The sequence below is a fragment of the Vipera ursinii genome (genome assembly GCF_947247035.1).
Source record: "Vipera ursinii genome assembly, chromosome: 1".
In the NCBI taxonomy this organism is placed as follows: domain Eukaryota; kingdom Metazoa; phylum Chordata; class Lepidosauria; order Squamata; family Viperidae; genus Vipera; species Vipera ursinii.
Window position 1 is genome coordinate 297,478,382 of NC_139512.1, and position 23,741 is coordinate 297,502,122.

Here is a 23,741-nt window from a genome sequence, read left to right on the forward strand (position 1 = left end):
TTCACATTTAACAGATAATATTGTGCAATTTCTATGGTGATAAAACAGCTGTTGTTAACTATTACATTATCACTCAAACATAGACATGCTCTAATTCTGAAAATCATGCGTTAATATTCTCAGGGTGCTTGAAAAAATAATTAGGGGAAATTATATTTGGCGTAAGGTACTTCTGAGTTACTCTTAACTTAAAAAATGTAAGAACTGAAGGAACTTTGACGATCATCCAGTCCAATATCCTGCTCAGTGCAGAAAACCATTTATATATTATATCTGATAGATCCAGTCTGTGTTTAAATACTTCCAATGAAGAACAGTTCATTACCTTTCAAGGCCTGTTCTCTAAGCTTTTGTTGTATTCCTTCCCAGGTCTCTTATCATCTTGGTTGTTCGCCTGTGGACACTCCAGTCTGTCAGTCTAGCAATAGCAATAGCACTTATATCACTTCATAGTGCTTTACAGCCCTCTCTTAGTGGTTTAGTCAACTTTAAGCCAGTGAAAATCAAACTGCTGGCAGTCAGCAGAATTAGCCTGCAGTACTGCAAGCACGTAAAAATGCAAGTAGAAAAATAGGGACTACTCCGGTGGGAAGGTAACAGCGTTCCGTGCGCCTTTGGCGTCTAGTCATGCCGGCCACATGACCACGGAGATGTCCTCGGACAAGCGCTGGCTCTTCGGCTTTGAAACGGAGATGAGCACCGCCCCCTAGAGTCGGAAACGACTAGCACGCATGTGCGGGGGAACCTTTACCTTTACCTTTTTACTGCATTCTAACCACTGTGCCACCGTGTCTAAAATGCAGTGTTTAGAACTAGTTGCAATGCTCTAGGTCAGTGATGGCGAACCTTTTAGAGACCAAGTGCCCAAACTGCAACCCAAAACCCACTTATGTATCGTCAGGTGCTGGGTGGTTGTGGCCCATTGGGTGGGTGTGGCCAATTGGGTAGGTGTGGTTGCGGTGGTAACAGCAGACTGGGTGGGACTAAAAGTTCAGTCAATCAATTCCAACTTTGTGAGATTTTTTTTTCCCCGTGAGAAGTTGAAATTGATTGATTGAACCTCTTTTTTTTTTTTGCATACGGCGGTGGAGGCCTAAAGCAAAAAGTTTTTATAAAACCCAGCTGAAGACCTAGGACTGGGGCGACGGCACGTGTGCCCACAAAGAGGGCTCTGTGTGCCACCTGTGGCACATGTGTCATAGGTTCGCTGCCACGGCTCTAGGTGCAGCACGACTCGCCAAAAAAACAGAATGTCTTCTCCTGATCTTACAAAAAATTCTTATTACTAAAAGAATATGATATTTTGAGTTAAAATAACAGTCTAACTATTGGAAAAGGTCAACAACTAATTTCCACCAAACCTGTTTAATAATGTATCAAATATACAACTACGATTGTTTTTAAAAATTTAGTTTATATTACATATTACAGCGGTAATCTTGCATTCATGTAGGTTTGATTCATAAGGTAAACTTGAAAATTTCAAACATTACAGTGAAAATGTCTATTTAATAGTCAGGAATCATCCCCCCATCTGAGCAGATACAAGTTTTATGCTCCCATATAAATAAAGGAATGAAGATTATCATGAACAAAGTGCACCAAAGTTACTTAGTTTGGGTAATGAAATGTCTGCAAGAAAACAATTAAATTCAGAGAATTCCAAGTGAGAACTACATGCATATTTTCAGATTGATGTGCCATGTAGTAAGTGAATGAATTACTGAATAAAAATAAAAAAAATGTTTCGCTGATCTAAATTTTAAAAAATCCATTATGTCATTCATAAGTTTTTTGGGGACTATCCCGTTGTCAAATATTCTAGACTCGCCTATCAACTGCAGGCCCTTAACCAGCAGCAAAGTGAAGAGAATCTGCAACACTGTATCCCCCTTTCTCTCTATTTTACATTTCACAGAATTAGAGGAAATATTTTTAGATCTATATCTGTTTGTCTGTTTGCTTGGGTGTTTTTTTATTTGTATGCCATCCCTCGCCTACATGTGACTGTGGGCGGCTCATAAATATTAAAGGCCAATAAAAAAATTGAAGCAATAAATACTTACAATAATAGTAATAATTTACAGTTAAAAAGATGGGAAGGAAGGGAACAGAATGATCTGTATTACTGCTCAAGTTAGAGATGTAGCAGTTTGCTTTTTTTGGTTTTTAATAAGGAGATACAGCATGCATAACAGAAGGTTGGTAAAAAATAAGAGAAGAAATGAGATTTCTTATTGCTACCATAGATAGTAGTCCACTTAGTAGTCTCTAAGTGATGTGATCCTGTGACATCTCACGTTACAACCACATCACTTAGTGATTGAAGTTCTAGTCCCAATTGGGGTTGTAACAGAGGAATATCTGTATTGTCATTGTCGTTATCATCACCACCATCACCATCACCACCACCATCATTTTAATTGCATACTGCCTTTCTGCCTAAAGGGATAGATAATTGATGACTTGGGTTTTTTAGTTCTCAAACTCAGCAATGGTGGAACTACTGTATTCTGTGAGTTTTTTTGGGTTTTTTTAAATCAATTTTGATTCTTACCATTTTATCCTTTTCTAAATTTTTGGGCTCAGCATCTGTGAGAATTCCACAGAACACTCCAATTTGAATTATTCCTATGTACTTTTCTCAGCTCTAGAATAAGCCAAATTGCTCATGAATTTTATTTAGATTTCAAGAGCAAAATGCTACATTTACTAATTCTCGGTTATGACATACTGCCAAGGATTCAAAGTACCTTGTATATGGATGACTGAATGGGTCTTACTGAAAATAAGAGCACTCTTTGAAATCTTGAAATATAATGTTTAAATTCATAACCAGTAGATGGTGAATGAGACAAAAGAAATATAATAATATATAAACAATGAGAGTTTTGTATTTTCGTTTTATAGCAACTTAGGGAGAGAAAATTATGTCTTGCAACAAATGCATTAATATATTACAATAAACTACATCTCCTTTCATTGTACCATGAAAAATTCCATATAATATACCATATGTTCCACAGTTAAAAGTTGAATATTTAATGTCCTAATGACTTAGCATATTAAGTGAATTTTCACTGATCTATAAGCAGGAATTTATATTTTAAATTATGCAGGCCATTAATTTATTGCTAGACTAGGAGGTTGTGTAAACTTAAGACTCATGCAACCTTAACATTGACAGCTTTTTAAAGATGGCAATATGAATTATGGAAAATGCTGAATCCAGTTACTAAATAGATGTATTACACCACGTTGAAAAACATTTTTTACATTTTGGACTTCACTATAGTTATTCAGCTTCAGAAATCCCATAATTTATATTGGTTAAAATTTATAAATATTAAAAGAAGAAATGGAATATAAAACTTTGTACGCTACATTTTCCAAGTAAATGAAAGTGTGATTTCACTAGCTAGATGTATTATTTTAACTGCTTTAAGTATTTATTTGGTCAGGCAAGGGTGTGTTTTCTCAAGTGGCATTTCACAGCAAAAAATGATGATTAATTTTAGATTTGTGGGCTCCTTCTTCTATTTTACGTGGCTGACAAAAATTGGTCAATTAAATCCTTCTGAAAATTTCTTGCTTCCAAAGCCAGAATGTAACATTTCTTTGAAATTAACCAAAAGGTTACATCATATGCCATGACAAATTATTACTAAGGAAAAGTATAAAGTTCTAAGCCGCTTCTCTCAATTATTTGGATGGACAGGAAAGAGCATTTTGTATACACCAAAAAGCTCACTGTGGCTGTCTGTGTCATGTGTACAAAGGGCTAAAAATGGTTTAACTTCCATAGACAAGCAGTCAATGTATCTAGATACATAATTTTTATTCCAACTTGTATAAAAAAGAGGAGTTAGACATATCTAGAATAGACGAATATCTTTTAAGGCAGCAGTTGCCTAAATTATCACAGAGACAACTTTTGAATGACCCAACAACTACTTTAGAGATATCAGAAGCTATTAAAAAAAATGAAATCAGGTAAAGCTCCAGGCCCGGATGGCCTTACAAGCCAATATTATAAGTGTTTTGAGGATGAACTTCTTCAGCCACTAAAGGATATAATGAATGAATTGGGAGAGAGATATCCCAAATGTGGAAGAAAGTAAATATTGTGTTGTTACCAAAGAAGGGTCAAGATATCACCAAGACAAAGAATTACAGACCAATTTCATTATTAAAAAAGATTATAAACTCTTCGCTTCACTTTTGGCAGAAAGACTAAACAAGATCTTACAAGAATATATACATGAAGACCAATCTAGCTTTCTGCCAAAAAAAGGCAGCTAAAGGATAATGTGAGGATTGTCTTGAACATTACTGAATACTTACAATATCATAACGAGAAACAGGCAGCTCTAATATTTTTAGATGCAGAGAAGGCCTTTGACAATCTAAATTGGGTTTTTGTTTAAAGTGTTGGAAGAAAAGGATTGTGGAGAATTTTATTCTAGAAGTTAAAGGATAACAAACAAAAATTGTCATTAATGGTGACTTAACTAACTCAAGTAAAATTCAAAAGGGCACGAGACAAGGATATCCCTTGTCATCTCTGCTGTTTATCAGGGTGTTGGAAGTTTTGAATAGAGATATTAGGCAAGAAGAAAACATTATCCACCTTGCTCTTAGGCTTCACTCTGCACTCCAAGGTCCCTGCCACCTTCACCATCTTCTTTCTCCCACTGAGGAGGCCTACCTGCCCTGGCCCTTTGCAAGGCAGCAGCTGGCCACATGAGGTCATCTTCCCCAGGTCTCATGAAGAAACTACATGCATGAGCTTCGGAAGAAAGCCTGGTCAGCAGCAGAAGCAAGAAGATAGCAAATGTCAGTTAGAGCAGCAGGGCCCAAGGACAGCAGAGGGCCAAAAGGAGACAGATGGGGAGGGGAAAGGTGGCTGTGGGCTATTGCAGCACCTCTACAGTCATAAGTGCAAGTGGGCTGGCAAGTACCTGGATTTTGATCTTGTGTCTACAGACCATTGCAATGGCCATAACCTTGGGAGCCAGTTTCAAGTCCCTTAATTCAGCGCCATTGTAATTTTGGGTGGCCTCTGAACAAATGGTCATCAGTTAAGGACCACTGGTATTTAAACGTTTATATGCTTTGAAATTTCACTATTGTAAAACACTCCAGAGGGCAGAGCAAATGTCCTTTAGTAAATGTCTCAAAAAAGCTCCTCCTTAGTTCATACAAAGACAAAGGGAGGGGAGTGGGAAGCATGTTAAGACTTGCAAGATTCTATAACAAAAGCATTACAATAAAATTTAGTACTGACCTACATGGCACTGGTTTCCTTGTCTGGTTTACAGTAAAAAATGGATATGCAGCTGTTAAGCAGCTGTTCGCCAAGCTTCCCATCAGGGACTATCTAACTGTCTAAGGCTGTCCTCTCCTTGAACTTAAAGAACAGAATAGTATGACAGAGAATAAACTGACTTCAAAATCAAGGTAGAAAAGTTCGGGTGGGTGCTCACTTTTTTGTTTTAGCAAACTGTAGCTGCAGTGTCCTAAACTCAGCCACAACTTTTTGGAGGTATCAGGGGCTATCCCACACACTTTAGGGGAATGTGCGAGGGGAAGGGAGGTGCAAATGAGGAAAACAGCTTTGTACTGAACCAATGCAAGCTCCTTCCCTTTCACACATAAACCATGGCATCACACACATGTACCAAAACAGCAGAGATTCAGTACTTTTAACCACAGTATAGTGGTGGATCTTGCAGGTACTTTTGATGGAGGACCAGTGATGACGCTGTATGGCACACAGCTACTACAATTACTAATACAATGAAAATTACAGGCTTTGTTATCCCATTTAGACTTTGGTGACTGTTTGAAACACAAACAAATGTACACAGTGATAGGTCAAATAGATCACCAGAAAAATCCAACAATTGAATCCCATTATAGAGATTCATCTTTTTTTTTTTACTTTTTTCCTTCTATCTTTTCTTCTCTTAGGATTTAAAATTTTTTCTACTTTGGGCCCTTGAGGCTTTTGGCTGACTATTCATGAGAAGAAACATGTTCTTACTTTAAACTTGTTATTTTTTCAGTTTTAATCCTGTTGACAAGTTTCCCCCGAGTCAGTCTTTTGGGACAGAACGCTTAGCCTTCTGAGCATGTCTGAATAGATTTAGGCTTCTCTCCACCAACATAATTTTTGAACCTCTCAGCTTCTATATGGTACTCTGATTTTATTAATGCTTACTTTCTACTTGAAGGGCTCAGAATTCATTATTTAATTTTAGTTTTAGCATTTTCCTCATTTTCTTTTCACAGATGAGTATTTCCAGGAAATTAGATTTGTTTCTAGACTTTCAGATTGCTGTCTTCTATTCTTCATTTAAATATGGAAGAACCTGTCCCTAGAATCTCTGCTCCTTATTAAACATCTATAAAGATTTCCTTTCTTGTTGTAATATTTGGACTTAATTATTATAAAGTTGAAAATCTTAGAAACTGTCTTTAATTAACTTGGCTAATAGGAGTTCAGGTGAGGCTAGAATCACATAATTAACTGCTAACCTGGCCAAAGGGGTTTTTTTTGCAATAATTTCATGTAATGAATACAGGTTTTGTCTTTCTTTTCCAACAGATTTCACTAAAAATGAAAGTGAATTAAATTTTATATATTGTAAGTTCTGGATGTTACAGTGACCCCATCTTGTGGTCTACATCCATAATTGTACTATCCCTGTAATTATTTCTTTGCATGATTAGAATTGTTTCACACTCTAATCATGCATATTCTTCTGAATTTTTATCTTTCCTAAAATGGGTGCATCTAGTGGTGTGCAGGAGACCATTATCGTGAACCAACACCACACTGGAACTGGTGCCATAGAAAATCCCACCAAATGTGAAGATGCCAAAGGAGTACTGCTAGTGAAGTTCATGGAGCGTGTTTCAACCATCAATTCAGAAGTCTACTGTGAAACGTTAGGAAAACTCAGGTGAGCCATCCATAACAAGTGTCGGGGGTGTGTGTGGTGTTGGTTCACGATAATGCTCGTGTGCACACTGCTAGACACACCCAAGAATTTTTGAAGCAGTTCCGTTGGGATGTTTTTGATCACCCCTCCCTGCCATAGCCCAGATTTGGCGCCGAGCGACTAAGTAATTTCAAACCTTGTAAGACCTTATGACAAGTGCCCCAATTTGAATGGTGATTATGTCAAAGTAATGTAATGTGGTAGTTTTCTAATGTGTATAATAAATGTTCTGTATCTATGACTCTCTGTCACTGATAACCAAATTGAGGTTTATTTCCAAATTGCCCTTGTATTATCAATGTCCTTTGGAGGACTCCGGGCAGAGGTGGACTGTCTGGATTTCTCAGTGGCTTTCGACTATAGTATTCTTCTGGATTGGCTTTGGGGATTGGGAAAAGGAGGCACTGTATTATGGTGGTTATCATTCTTACTCCATGGCAAGTTCAAGTCAGTGTTGGTAGGAGAGGAAAGATTGATCTAATGTGGATGATATTATTTATTTATTTATTTATTTATTGATGGGATTTATATCCCGCCCTATCTCCCGAAGGACTCAGGGCGGCTAACAACAAAACATATAATAAGTACAGAAATCAAGATAAAAATAAAATTGAGAACATCTGTGCAATAAATTAAAATTAGAGAATTTAAAAAATAATTTAAAAATACTAAATATAAATTAATTAAAATGCCTGTCAGTCCAGGTCAGCCTGGTGGAACAGGAGTGTTTTGAGGCTGCGGCGAAAGGATTGGAGGTTTTGGGCCATCCGAAGCTCAGGGGGGAGCTGATTCCATAGGGCTGGCGCTCCCACAGAGAAGGCCCTCCCCCTGGGGGTCGCCAGCCGACATTGCCTAGCTGACGGTACCCTGAGGAGACCTTCTCTGTGTGAGCGTACTGGACGATGGGAATTTGTTCCCGGCAGCAGATGGTCGTGCAAGTATCCCGAACCTAATTACAATAAGAGTCCGTTTGGTATAGTGATTAAGACATCAGGCCACAAAGTGAGATTATCAGTCACCTTAGACACAAAGCCAACTGAATGACCTTGGACTAATCACTTGCTCTTAGCCCTAGAAAACAGGCAATGGCAAATCACTTCTGGAAAAAACCTTGCCAAGAAAGCTGCAAGGACTTGTCCAAGCAGTCTCTGAGAACTGGACACAACTGAATGGAAGAAAAAAAATGCAATATTTTACAATTAACGGTCTGAAAGTTTACAGACAACGTGAACATGTTTGAGAATGGGCAAAGAAAATTTAAAAGCTTGATTTATCAACTTCAGTGCATTGTTCATGTTGGATATCGCTTTCTTGTCCTAAGAAGGTCAACACAATTCCAACCCTCATATCTTCAGACATTATGGCCTTTGGGGTTGGCAGATTTAGAATGACTTTACTGAGTCTATTATTTGTTATGTTTGTTATTGTTCAGATGTATTTATTTACTTGGTTATCTTCCTGTATGAAACAGGTTTAGTATCTTCCTCTGTAAATTTTTTAGTAGCATATATATTTCTCTTATTAGGGCCAAGAAACCAAACATCAGAAATATTTGCCCTTTCAGACAGAAAAGAACATGAATACATTTCATTACTGTCACACAGTGTTGAGAAAACAGAAGTTATCCAGAAGGGTCTATTTTTTTTAACCTGTATGACTATTACAAGGCCAATATGCATTAATTGGCTTCCATTTAAAGAAGACAAGGTTCCTCTGTGAAGATAATAAATACGCCAACATTTCCATCACCAGCATTTTGAGAATTAGTAAGAAAGGTAGAGGACTTTAAGAATAACCTGTCACTGCAGGGCCTGAGTTCTAAATAATTAATTTGCACAAAATATACTACATTAAAATACAATTAAACCAACCAAAGGCAGCATATGCAGACCTGAAAACAAGTTTTCACACTTGACTAGTCTATCAAATGCATTTCCTGACATGTATACTGAATTTCATTTTCTTCTCCTTTGTTTCTCATTATTTTCTTTGGCACTCTTGCTGATCAAAGAGGTTTGCTGAAAATGGTGTTGTCTTATTTTTCCTGCTGGGACTTTGTAGGTACTCTTTATACTATAATCTAATTCCATAAACAAAGGATTAGCTCCTCAATGCTGGATTAGGCAAATAGGAAGCAGCAAGGAAGGAGAATCGCACATTAAAAAACATAAAAAAACCCATAGAACTAAACAGTCCTTGTTTAAAAATTTATTTTTTAAACTGGATTCACCAGAAATGTCCTTCTTTACTGTGATTCAAAGGATGAATGTTTATAGAATAACAATCAAACCTCTTTCACAAGATTGTCATTCTTAATTTTGACCTCGCCCTTAATACAATACAAAAGCTTTTATTTTATTTATTATTTATATGTTTTCTGATTCAGGCATTTAGATATTTAAAGGAAACTCACTTGCAAGAAACTTTTGTTCGGTCAGCCACCATGGTCCACTGCTGCTGATTTGTAGAAACTTCAATGTAATAGCTGTAACTCCTATCATCACAATCCCAGAGGAGTAACCTGAAGGGCAGGTAAAGAATTCAAAGGTCACCTCTATATGGAATTTTGTATTAATAACTGAGTTTTTAATATTTGCCATAAATAACGTATGTTATTTAGCTTTAAATGTTCAAGAGCAAAACATTTAAATATACAAGTAAGTCTTTCAAATACTAGGGATATGTTTTTGATAATTTGGCTTTCTAAAGTTATCCCGCTTCAGATTTACTAGCACGCAATAATTCTGAAAAAAAAAATCTTTAAGCTACTATGCACCGATTTTATCTTTTAGTTTTATATTTGTGGGATTAGTAAGAGATACTTTAAATCAGGGGTCTTCAAACTTGGCCCTTTTATGACTTGTGGACTTCAACTCCCAGAATTCCTCAGCCAGCGTGCCTCACTGAGGAATTCTGGGAGTTGAAGTCCACAAGTCATAAAAGGGCCAAGTTTGAAGACCCCTGCTTTAAATTGAAGCCACCTTGTTTCTTGGAAGCATTTTTATGAAGATGGCCCTGAGATCTTCTCAGAATTCCAAATACTGTTATGTTCCCAGTCCCCAAAGGTAAGTAATTTGATACTTTTCTTTTAGGAAAAAAAGAGTGGCTAACATATAGATTGTGAAGCACACGTTTTGTGACTACTGGGACATATATACACATCCCTAGATCTTGGAAATAATAAATAGCAACTTTAAAGCTATCAAAATTATTAACCATAACAGCTTTCATAGTTTAGCTTATTAGACATGCTAGAACATCCTTCCATAATCTCTTTGAATTTCCTTTTTTTTAAGTTTAGAGAACAATGATTGCTTGAATAAATGGACAACTGAAGTTTAATAAGTAAATATTAATTAAAACCTATGGAAAAAGATATTTGCACTGGCAGTTATAACAATCTTCTTAGACTATTTATATTTTATATAAATCACCTCCTCCCTGTTAAGAGTCTCCTTGTTTGTTTACAACTGCTGGAAAAGATATTGCTTCTACAAAATCATTTCATTCTTCACTAACAGCTATCTTAAATGCTTTGTTTTAATGCTGAAGGATTGTTGTAAAAGTTCGTGGTCTCTTTGTTTTAGGAAAGAAACGTATTCATTTAAAAGAAAATAACTGCTGATTTAGAACTGGGCTTATTATAAAAATATTAAATATGATATAGGAATAAGAAAAAGCTTCATTCTTCAGATCTGTACATCTTTTAACATTGATTAGGCTGATATACTGGGCAAACAAGATTTCTAAAACCTACTGTAGAACCCTCTATATAAACCTAAATAAAGGTAAAGGTTCCCCCGCACATGCGTGCTAGTCGTTTCCAACTCTAGGGGCCGGTGCTCATCTCCATTTCAAAGCCAAAGAGCCAGTGCTTGTCTGAGGACGTCTCCGTGGTCATGTGGCCAGCATGACTAGACACCAAAGGCGCACGGAACGCTGTTACCTTCCCACCGTAGTGGTCCCTATTTTTCTACTTGCATTTTTTTACATGCTTTCGAACTGCTAGGTTGGCAGAAGCTGGGACAAGTAACAGGCGCTCACTCTGCTACACGGCACTCGGGATTCGACCCGCCAAACTGCCGACCTTCTGATTGACAAGCTCAGCATCCTAACCCACTCAGCCATCGTGTCCCTTCTATATAAACCTAGGGTGTTATTAATAAATAATTTCAAGACCAAAATAAAAGAACTCTGAAAAAAGAGACTTTCAATTCTCATTAATGATGAGTTTCTGCAAATTAAAAATTCAGAGCTGATTCCATTAAAACTCCCCAAAGCAGCATTCCACATTTGGTTAGGAGAAACATCCAGCTATGTAAAATTCTGCTTTCTCTCTCACTGGCTTTTTGTTTAGCACAGATGTCTTTTGGTTGCTCTAAGCAAAGCTGTAGCTAACTTGCTTATTAAAAAATCTGTCAACTTAAGGACAGAATCTCGAATGTGTGTTGAGCTTATAAACATAGCTGTAAATCAATGCAGAAGTTTTAATTATGGGATAAATCTTTTGAAGAATTTTAAGTACTGAAACAAAAACACGTAAAAAAAGGAAATAATCTAATTAGATTTTCCAGTGAAATCATTTTTTATAGCTGGGGACACTGAAGTTTCCTTGATTCTAACTGTCAGAGTAACAGGAATTAATATAAAAAAATCAATTATTTTGAATTGTACATCAGTAGGTAATACAATTTTGGCTGCTTAATAGCTTAACTAAAAACCAACTTAGCAGGGGAGAGTCTCAGAACAAAAAGATTATGGATATATGGTACATTTATGTAAAGAGCAGAATGGCTGATCATTACAGAATATTTATCCAGTGTTAACAAAATGATAATGTATGCCGTGCTTAAGGCTATTTTAGTTTCCTGGAAGTATGCCCAATTGTGTAAGACTATAAATATTCAGTCAGGTAAAAAATGTAATTTATTCCCAAAATGTCATGATAAGTATAAAGTGTCTTGTAACAGGTTAAAAATTACTGATTTATTATAGCCTAAATTTTTGTGAAGGAGAATAAATGTTTTCCTCAGTTGGCAGGTGTGTATATGCATGGGTTAAGCTCAAGAGAGCAATAAAAGACTTCACACATGGTTAAAAATGAACAATTTCTAAAACATAAATAGATAAAATGAATAAAATAGAATGCAAAAGCTAAACTCAGTAACAATTCAATTAAATGTTAAATACAGGCTGAATAAATACATTAAATTTTCACAAGAGCAAAAATTAAACGAACACCTGCCTCTTTCAAAGGAATGTTGTGGTATATTAAACTATTTTTCTACAAATTTCTGAATGATGCTATTCCTTCACTGACCAATATGCATAATACTATCTATTTATTATGTTGAGCATCAGCCATTTTTGGTGGAAAGATGGAACATAGAGCTAATAAATGAATAAGGTACAACAGTTTATGCCATGCCATTTTAGACCTTTATACTCTGTGTATAGCTCCTATTTTTTCTTTCTTGCAAAATAAACTAACATGGCTACTTCTCTGACTCTTTGCATTTTAAAGTGTTATTTCATGAAGAAGTAAAAGCACTACATAATTCCACCATCTTTGATATCTCACGACAATTTAACATGCAATATTTGCCCTTTCAATCTATTACTCTATGTCTCCCAGGTAACTGTTTATTCTCCAATATACATTGTTCTATCCAGTGGCTAAATTTCTTAAAACTTAAAAGGCTAGCAATCTACAGTAATAAAGAGCTTGAAAAAGTGAAGTTATAATGTGATGGATAGACTAAGGTTAAAAGAAAATAAAAAGGGGGCAGGGGGATGTATTTCCACACATCATATTAGGAAATCTTCCTATAGAACAATGAATTGTTTTTTGTTAATCAGCTTGCTGGGGACACAACATACTCAGCGAGCTCACTGTCATCAATATCTAGAATGTCAAACATATGCATTCGTAGTAGCAGCCTTGTTCACATTTCATTAATTAAAATAAATAACAATGACTCTAATAAAAATGTGATAACAACCACTCACATTTTAGAAAGCCTCTCTGAGCCTATTCCTTTAAGGCAAATCATGTATACCTGTTAAAAAAAGTGAAGCACAAGAGCTGTACCTTAAAAATGAGGGAAGTCATAAAATTAATCTTCCTTGGTTAATAATCCTAGTTCTATACTATGGTTTATTCAGCATAATATTTCTATCCCATCCTAAAGTATATATGTGATTGTCTGAGAGTGTATTTGTGCATGACTGTTTGTATTCTTGATATTTTCCATCAATTTTGGCAATTTTATCCCTTTCTAATATTCTGATAGACTCAATTTACCTTCAGATTGCATTTAAAAGTGTTACACATGTCAGAGGTTCATGATAATGATAATAATAATAATAATAATAATAATAATAATAATAATAATAATAATAATAATAATAATAATAATAAGTAGTAGTAGTAGTAGTAGTAGTAGTTGGAAGGGACCTTGGAGGTCATCTAGTCCAACCCCCTGCTCAGGCAGGAAACCCTATACCATTTCAGACAAATGGCTGTCCAGTCTCTTCTTAAAAACTTCCAGTGTTGGAACATTCACCACTAATCCAGTAGGATTGTCTGTTTCCGGAACAAGAATGTTTATTTCTGTTCAATGTTGTCTAATTATTCTGAAGAGGCAAGTTGAGATAAACAGAAATACCCCAGAATAATGTTTCTTGAACACCTGAGCACATAAATCTTTGCAACAACAACAATAATAATAAAGTTGGAAGGGACCTTGGAGGTCATCTAGTCCAAACCCCTGCCCAGGCAGGAAACCCTATACCATTTCAGACAAATGGCTGTCCAGTCTCTTCTTAAAAACTTCCAGGGTTGGAGTATTCACAGCTTCTGGAGGCAGGTTGTTCCACTGATTAATTGTTCTGACTGTCAGAACATTTTTCCTTAGTTCTAGGTTGCTTCTTTCTTTCATTAGTTTCCATCTGTTGCTTCTTGTCCTGCCTTCAGGTGCTTTGGAAAATAGCTTGACTCCCTCTTCTTTTTGGCAGCTCCTGAGATATTGGAACACTGCTATCATGTCACCCCTTGTCCTTCTCTTCATTAAATTAGACAAACCCAATTCCAGCAACCGTTATATGTTTTAGCCTCCAGTCCCCTGATCATATTTGTTGCTTTTCTCTGTAGTCTTTCTAGAGTCTCAACATCTTTTTCACATCGTGGTGACCAAAACTGGATGCGGTATTCCAAGTGTGGCCTTACCAAGGCATTGTAAAGTGGTATTAGTACTTCACGTGATCTTGATTCTATCCCTCTGTTAATGCAGCCTAGCACTGTGTTGGCTTTTTTGGCAGCTGCAGCACACTGCTGGCTCATATTTAAGTGATTGTCCACTAGGATTCCAAGATCCCTCTCACAGTTGCTACTATTGAGAAAGGTAGCACTTTATACTATACCTGTGCTTTAAGATAAATTATATACTTTGTAAACTGCCTTTTCTTTTCTTTATGAATAATGATAAAAAAATCTCTAGGGTTCTCTGTATCAAAGATGAAAATGCAACATTTTAATCTCCCACTGAAATCCTTTCTGAAATTTTATGTGCTAATTGTGCTTTAGTAAAGTGTGTCAGATTTCACACCAGGCCAGGCAATAAATCTTGACTCTCCAGATGTTTCATTTTCCATTCAGGTCATTGCTTATTAGCAGTAGTTCACAAACTTGACAATGCTAGGTAAGTTGTTTTATCGCAAAACACAAACCACATATATGCAGAAATCAAGCTTTATATATGTTTCCTCCAGAGTTTGAATTCAAGGTCTTTTCTTCTTGCTTTTACCAGTGGGTGAAATTAGGCCTTGAGATTAAGAGATGAGCTTCTTGGTATTGTAGAAAAATTCTGTTTAGATGGAAGAAGATCACTAGTCCGTGCTTTATTAACTTTATTAACTTCATATGCCACCAGAGGTTATCTTCTCCCATTTCTCTCCATCAATACTTCTTCCCCTTCCTCTATCCGATCATGGATGGCTAGAGGGCATAGTGCCCTTTGCTTCTTCTTTTTTGGCTGAAGTTAATGCACTCTCTGTACTTTCCGGGCAGTCTGCCTCTCTCTCTGTCTGAAAAGTCAGCAGAAATGAAGGGGTACCTCTTCTGTCGTATTTCTCTGCCATGATTTTCCCTTCCATTCTAGGAGTCTCCATCTCATTGTCACTGCTTCTCTCTTGGGAGTTGTTCAAATGTCTCCTCCCTCAATGTCCTCCTACTTCTCAATGACAGAAATGTTAACAGGCGATGAATTCTGAGTATTCAGTCCGCCAGGTGATTTAGGCTTCTGACGGTCCTGAAAATGGAACTGCCAAAGGAGGTAAGAGGAATGTACATCATCTGCTATTTCCCGTGAACAGCTTGTATCTGGGTACCCTTCCTGATGAACAGGACATTCCAATTTGCCTTTCCTGTATTGACAATCCGAAATATACTTCAAATTGTTTCTCTCCTTCAAGTTGGGAGGAAATGGTGGAGCAGAATTGCCTAGGGAGGTGTATCAGGAAGGGGCAGTAGAAAATAGAATTTACTTTCAGTGTGGCTGGAAGCTACAGATAAAAGGCTACAGTACTGATTTGAGTAGTTATGGAGAATGGTTCAATAAAGTTGGCTTCCAGATTTGTAGGCAGTTGTTTGAAGGGAAGAAATCTGATAGAAAGCCATATGTGGTCTCCAACAGCAAGAGGCATGGGGAGTTTCCTAGTAATAATGGTCAGCACAGCAAATGTAGAAATCTTTGACATGATCTAGCTGTTTCAGAAAATGCTAACAATTCTTGGAGAAAATGGCAGACTTCTAAACTGTGGACAACTGGGAAGCATTTGGCAACTGGTTTAGATGGTTGTGACATCTGAATAACAGTATGACTATATTATCAAAAGCAATTTAAGGTTTAATTAAAAGATCCGGCCAACTGTATCATCAGTTTACACAACAAAGGTATTATTCTAAAGTAGCATTTGTTCCTTCATGTAACTGCATACAAGGGGCAGAGAACAGATGAACTGTTACATCTTAAAGGTGAAATATAGTTTGGAAAAATGAGTTGTAAATTGTATGCTCCTATTAGAGACATAATCGGATAAATGGTGGTTTTCAAAAATGCTCTTTAATAATAAATAAATTGTTTTAGAATGGAGTCTAAAACGAGAGAAGCCTTTTTGGAAAAGAGGTGAATTACCACCAGAATGGCATTCAAGACTTTAATATGTGGTAGAACAGTGATAAAGTCCAAGGAAAATGTATGTCAAGACTGGACTGGAGAGGATGCAATAGTCAAGCTGGGATAAAAACAAAAAATAAGCTTTTAATATGTTTTCCCATAATAAGTTATGGAAAAGAAGAGGATTTGTTTTAAATGCCCAGAAACATCTAGCTACCAGTGAAGAACTATAATACTACCTCCCTCAAGGAAGGAAGAACCTTGTTATGGTGTGGTTTTCCTTATTCACAAAGTGGTGGAGAAATTAAGACGAAGATTCTAGAAAAGTCACCTCTGTGAGCCATCATATATGGGTTGTGCTGAATATCGATTTGGTTAGATGTGGAACAATCTTCTTTTTTAGCTCCAAAATCTACGTGTTTAGAGCAGGGAAAGGAGTTCAGGCATTAATGGAGATCAGAGGAGGGATAAAAAATAAGTAATATTCTGCCTACTTACTCTCTGGACTAGAAATGTACATCAAATTAAGAAAAGGACTATGCCCAACTGATTTGGTGCTGTAAATGGTCTACATTTCTGTTCGTAGATGATCCAAATTCCCTAGATCAGTTCAGACCTTGATAGTATATCCCACTCCTTGGAGAATATCTCAGTTTATAGATTTACGGGTACAATCAAGAATCCATTGTTTTCTCAGTGATTATGAATCATCAAGGAGTTGAGGCTGTAAAGAAGTCCCAATCCACAATATTTCCACTATCATGCTTTACAAACGGGTTAAGAGTGTTTTGTAGGAGTGAAGTATTTTTTTCCAGCAAACATATTTATCATTAATGCAGAAATGACATTACTGACACTTGAAAATGTCTGTCTTGTGCTGTAAATAAAGCAGATCTGGCACCATTTCCAGGAGCTGAGAGACATAGCAAGTCTGGGATCAATGGCCACAATTACAAAAAAGTATGGCAAATCATCTGAATGATGTCATCTTTAAGAACAGCATTTTGGTGGCAGGCCACATCACTACTGTTTTGAGTACACTATTGGCCAATTAACATTAAAAATCTTTCCTATATATTCCACAATATGGATTACAAATTCACAACATATAGCTATAGACATATATTTTCAGTGCCAAGCATTCTGAAACATAAGCATTATTTTGTCCTTCATTTATGTCAGTGCCTTTCATATCTTCGCCATTCTAATATCAAACTACGGTATAAGAAACCAAAAGCAAAGAAAGCATAATTCCTTGCATTTTATTTTATCATAAGGAAATGATTTTTTTTCTTTATGCCTCTCTATCGCAGGTATACTATGGTGAAACTTTTTTGTTTTTTAAAAGATTACAATAACTTACACATATAGAGAAATCCTAAATTCTTTTTTAGAATTGAATATTTTGCAATAGTCTCCAAACCTTTATCACACATCTTTAAGAAACTTTCCATTTTCCTTCTCTAACAACTCTTAGCAACGTGTATATTTGTCTTGGACCTTATTCCACAAATAGTGTTATCCTCCTCCAACCTGCCCCACCCCATCAAAACTAAAAAAAAACAATTAGAAGGGAGGTAGCAGTTGGTCAGAAATTGTATACTGAGTTTCATGGACACCCAAGAGCTTTATTCTACTTTTTTGCTCATTAAACACATTAACATTTCATTTTATTCACAGTGACTCATAGATAAATGAATAAATATTTCATCAGCTCGAGGCCATGCAGATCACACGGCAATATAAAATAAAACAAACTGGAGGCATTCTGATTCTGATGCTATGCTCAGCACAAAACAAATTGCCTGCCCTCAAGTTATGTCACTATTTTCGTATCAAATGTGTGTATGTGAATGTATTTTTTTTTATTACATTTATATCCCGCCCTTCTCCGAAGACTCAGGGCGGCTTACAAGCTTAGCAGTAGACTGCTTTGCTTTCCAACTTAGGATTTGTATGTTAAGAACACTATCAGTGCATGAAAACATGAACTTTTCACAGCAGCTATCAGGAGCTATGTATTCTCATTACTGAAACTATTTTTACATGAAGAAAGAAATCATCTTACTGGATTGATCCAATCATGTATGGTTGCGCCAGCTGTACGACAATAGCACCACTGCCTAGCTGATGGCACGTATACCCAGAATCCCAGTCATAATTCTTTGTGTCTCCATTCAACAAAGCATTGCGGCTACGGCTCACGCCCTCAATCACGCTGGCGCAATCGGCAACTGTTGCAACATTCTCAGTGGGAACTGAAAATTAAAATACAAAAGAAATCAAAGGCAGGCACAGGCAACTCGGTTCCATTAGTTTCTCTATCTGGGGAAGAATAAAAATAAACAAAACTGTTGCTAACACCGGAAAACAGGGATGCATTTCAGAGGCAAGATTAAAAATGAATGAGCAATGAGAGAATTGTATCAGTGAAGGCCAGAAATCTTTTAACTTCAAACTAGTTAGTTATACAACAGAACATTCAGCAAACAAATACTTAGATGTATTGTAACAATTACTGTGGTTAACAAACTTGAATTATGCATTCCAAAATCCAGAATGCAACGTTGTTTCGAAGAAATGGATGAGGCTGAATAGACAGTGAAGGAGAGAAATAAAGAGACCAAAAACCATCAGAGCAGACAGGTAATAGACACTGCCACAAAAGTGGGGTTGTTAAGCAGTCCTCCTTCTTCTACTACTTTCCAAGCATCTGAAGGAACATTCAGTTTCTACTGAATCAAAACATGCACTGGAGAGATAAAGCTGTATAAATTCTATTTGTGCAGCTTTTAGAAACAAAACTCAAGATCAGAAGTTGCAGCATAATTAATAATCCACTAACTCATCTTATTTTTTTTCACAATTTCCAATTGATGTCATTATACCTGAATATTTTTTTTCCAAATTTTTATTCTCCCCCTCTTTTTTGCATATATAAGACAAGGTGAGGAACGTACCAATACTTCCCTCCTTTTTCCCCCACGACAGTGACCCTGTGAGCTGAATTGGCTGAGAGTGACTGGCTAGAGAATCCTAAAATGGCCTAGCACCAGTCTCCTGGCTTCTAGGCTGGCACCTTAGCCACTTAGCCGCTTTCACATTAAGAGGATTTCACTCATAAATGAATTTAATTTATCAAACTTGAGGAGGGGTGTTTTGATTCTAAGGTGTTCCTAAAACTTGTTTTCCTTGTTTAATTAGTCTCTTATCTCTAGGAAAACAAACTATATTTATTAAAATGTTCTTTTGGACTATTTATGAGTAATATTGTCCATGATATTAATACATGCCAAGGAAAACCTTGTTGCACTATTTTGCACAATAGGAGAGTAGAGATTAATCAAATAATTTCAGCACACAGAAGGTGTTTCAGTTCACAAGGGAGGATTGCCACTCCCCATTTGAATGTTCATTATTGTCTTTCATATCCATCTGATAAATGTATTAAAAACACCATCTGGAAGGGATGTCATTCCATGAAGCATTTCAGGTTTTTTGGTTCCCTTGGCTTTTCCCTATGGTATTTCTGTCTCAATCTGTGTAACTTTGTTTATAAAAATGCACTCCCAGAAACAATACTGTCTTGCTTCTGAATTATATTTTTTGTCCTTCAACTAAATGTTACATGTAAACACATGCTATAAGATGGAAAACAAAATATGAATTATATCTCTTATTTTTGTAGAACATAATATTTCTTCACAAATTGAATGTACCATTAGAATGAAAAACAATCCATATTAATGGAAATACACCATGGAAGCAAGCAAAATGCTTGTTTTAATGTTTTTTTAAATTGTTTTATAATTTTACAATTGTAAGAAGCTGTCCAGAGTCACTTGGTTGAGTTGGGCGGTTGTAGAAATTGAATATATAATAAAAAATTCAAAATAATAAAAATAGATAAAGCAGAGGTAGCTACACTTCTTGTTATTCTTTCTGGCTCTTACCAGACAACAGGTGGCCAACAGATTGAATATACTGTTACACAGTAACATTTAAAATTAATGTCATTTCCAAGACATGACCATAAAATTTTACACACACACACACACACACACACACACACACACACACTTTCAATAATACCTAATAACAAATGAGCAAAAGGGGAAAAAAATCAGACATATATCTTTAGGTTTTTTTTCTAATTTGACAATTGTTTTTTAAAAAGTCAGAATATTTACTGAAATATTTTTCTGCATTAATTGGATTTTGTTTGATTAAAATTTCTTATATTTATTTCAAAAAAAAATATAAGAAAATATTAATATAAAACACACATTTTAGACAATGGCTAAACTATAAATTCCATGAGCTATCAAATGCTATGTTTTGTTCTGTCCACATTCTGATCCTTCTACTATGCTTTACATGTGAACAGAAAAGCACAGGATTTCCCCACAATGTTTGACAATTTTATGATGATAGTCTAAGCTGCTATCCTCAATATCTATTTTAGGTTTATTCCTGCTTATGACAAAACATCTGGCATTCTTTTGTTATATAATTAAAGACTAAAAATAATTACTGTCTTAAACTTTAGCACATTCTTTTATAGGAATTGTCAGAAATCGGAAATTCAAGAAATATTGATAACTGCTAAGTCAGAGATAATTCAATACTGCTGTAATTGGACAGAACAATAAATGGAAAACAGCAGATAATCATTCTTAAGAACTGACAGAGGAAGACCAATAATCACCCTGAAATAATGAAATCGTTACAATGGAGAAGACATCATTATTAAATTTATACAGCATTCTAACATGAGCTAACATGGGATTGACTATCTAATAAAAGATAATGGAAAAGAAAGCTGATATGGCACAGCAATTAAGACTGCTGTTGATGTTTCCCTCTTCTGAGCTCAAGTTAGTTGTTTAGAAGTGGAGGATTCTAGAATCATAGGAAAAAATGATTTGGTAAATGCAACAATATAGGAGATAGGTATCTGAATTTTACTAAGATGGTTTTACTGCCAGTAGTACATACTTCATGCAACATCAATGTAGATTCTACACATGAAACCAATATGATTGGAATCAAGTAGATTGCATAATACGAAATAAAAGGAGCAGTGCAATCCAGTTATTACTTTCACGTGCGTGAAGAGATCATAGGCTCTTAAGGGTCAAATACATGGATTGAAGTTTAAAGAGAGTAGGTGTAGTAGTAAAGTACAGGTAGTCCTTGGATTACAAATAGTTCATTGAGTGACCATTCAAAGTTACAATGGCACTGAAAAAAGTGACTTAGGAAAGTCTTCCAGTTATGACCTTTGCAGCATCCCCATGGTCGCATGATCAAAATTCAGATGTTTTGCAAATGGTTCATATTTATGACTGTTGCTGTGTCCCAAGGTCATGTAATCACTTTTTACGATCTTCTGACAAGCAAAGTCAATGGGGAAGCCATATTCACTTAACAACTGTTACTAACTTAACAACTCCAGTGATTCACTTAACAACTGTGACAAGAAATGTAGTAAAATGGGGCAAAACTCATTTAACAAATGTTTCACTTAACAACAGAAATTTTGGGCTCAACTGTAGTTATAAATCGAGGACTACCTGTATATCCTAGAAAACATGGAAGGGAACCATGAAAATATATGGAAATATATAAGGAGCATCATGAAAACTGATAGGAAAATAAAACCCTAATCCTAATTCAGAGATGAAAAAATTTGAGTGGCTTTCAAAACAGTTTACTGTGATAGCATATGCACATGCACATACCCACAGAGAAGATGAATATGCTGAGCAACAAAAAGGACATTTTGCCACTGAATCAAGACTTCCAGTTTCAAACAAGGATATGGAAAGCCACCTCAAGCAAGGATGTCAAGAAATAAAGGAAAATAGCAATAAAATGATTTTTTTAAAAAAAAAAAGATCAGAGGAATCATGAGACAACTCACAGCTAAGGCAGGGATACTCAAGAATAATTATGAAAGAAAACAGTGACAAATGAAGCTAAAGACAGAAGGAAGGACTGCATGCAATCCCTTTACAAAAAGGATTATACATTTATAGAAACATCGAAAAGTAGAAGTACAAAAGGTAATTAATCAGCAAATAATCAAATGTGAAAGTATCAGACACAGATAAAACATCCACCAAAGTACCGTATTTTCCGGCGTATAAGACGACCCGGCGTATAAAACGACCCCCTACTTTTAAGAAGATTTTGAAGGTTTTGTCTTATACGCCGGAAAATACTTACCCGCCGGCCCTCCCGCTGCTCCCGCGCTTCTGCCGGCCCCCGAGGCGCAGCGTTTCCCGGTCGGCAGGCAGCGCCGGAGGGCAGCCACCACCCTGCCACGGCTGGCGCCCCTCCTGCTTCCCCCCCCAGGCCTTGAACTTCTCCCATTCGGCGCAGGGCGGGGCAGCTCCGCCCGCAGCCTCTTTTTTAGAACTCACGTGCCGCTTCCCTCTCACTGTCGGCCGAGGCGCGCTCGGCCCGGGCTCCCGGTCCCTCTTCCCGGCCGGCTTCCCGCCCTGCTCCTCATGCAGCTGGCCTGGGCGTGCAGCCTCTCGGTGTGGCTGCCTGGCGGTGCGGCTCCTGCGCTCTCACCTGTTGCTGAGCCGGCGGCTGCTGCTGCGCGTGCGCGTGGGGCTGCTGGCCGTCTTGCAGGCGCTGGGCCAGGACGTCCTGCCGCTGCCCCTCAGCACCGCGCTCACGGCGGCTGCCTGCTGGCTCGTCTCGGCCAGCACCGCCCGGCGGAAGCACATCCCCGCGGGGGGAAGAGCGGTGCTGGTGACAGGTGAGTCCGGAAGGAAGCCTGAGGCTACAGCTTTCCCAAGTTGCTGGTCCCCAAAAGTTAGGCTCCCCAAGTCTCCTTCCTTCCCTCTTTGCCCCATGCAAGTTTGCTCGAATGTTGCAGCTGCTGGAAGGCCCCGCCAAACAGGAAGCTAAGCCTATACCTTCAGAACTGCAAAAAGCCAGGAACAGGAAGTTTTCTCGAGTCCCTTGCCGCCGCCACGGCCGCCGCCTCTTCGCAGAAACACGACTCCCGCTCGGCTGGAGCCCTGGGCTGAATGGAGGCAGGCGATGGCGACCCGTGGTTAAGCGGCCGACGGCGAACGGGTGATGGAAGGCAAACTCGTCAGCTTCTGGGGCGGCTACTGCAGCTGCTGCCGTTGCTCGCTCAAGGACTGGCCGTGCTAGCGCCTCCAATGCTTGGCTGTCAGGTCCCCGACGAGAGGACGGGCAGGCGGTCCCCAGAGGCGCCCTGCTCGACCGTAGGAAGGGAGAGCCTTTGCTCCCGCCGAGGCACCGCCTGACTCGCGCTGACCACAAGAATTGCTTGCTCGGAGTGCGGAACTGAGAGCAGCAGCGCAGCAGGCGAGAGAGTTCAGAGACAATAAGGCGAGGCGCCCCTTTGGCGGGAAAGGAGCAAAGCTGGGCCAATCACAGAGCAGGCGGAGCAGGGAAACAGGGAGGGAAACAGGGCAGCGGCTGCTCGAGACGACGGGCGCGGGCTAGTCCCGCTCCTCTCATCAGGGACCTGTCAGCCAGCATTGGAGGCGCTAGCACGGCCAGTCCTTGA

The 23,741-nt window shown here is 37.7% G+C and overlaps 1 protein-coding gene across 2 annotated transcripts in view; it reads right to left on the reverse strand.

Moving 5' to 3' along the window:
• Positions 1 to 23,741, reverse strand: part of BTBD9 (BTB domain containing 9) — a 147,591-nt gene that overhangs the window by 31,571 nt on the left and 92,279 nt on the right. For both annotated transcript variants that reach the window (XM_083349341.1, XM_083349342.1), the window contains exons 8-9: positions 18,252 to 18,441; positions 9,421 to 9,528 (exon numbers count right to left, since the gene is read on the reverse strand). In XM_083349341.1, the coding sequence (XP_083205467.1) occupies positions 9,421 to 9,528; positions 18,252 to 18,441 (298 nt within the window). The remainder of the gene's footprint in view (positions 1 to 9,420; positions 9,529 to 18,251; positions 18,442 to 23,741) is intronic.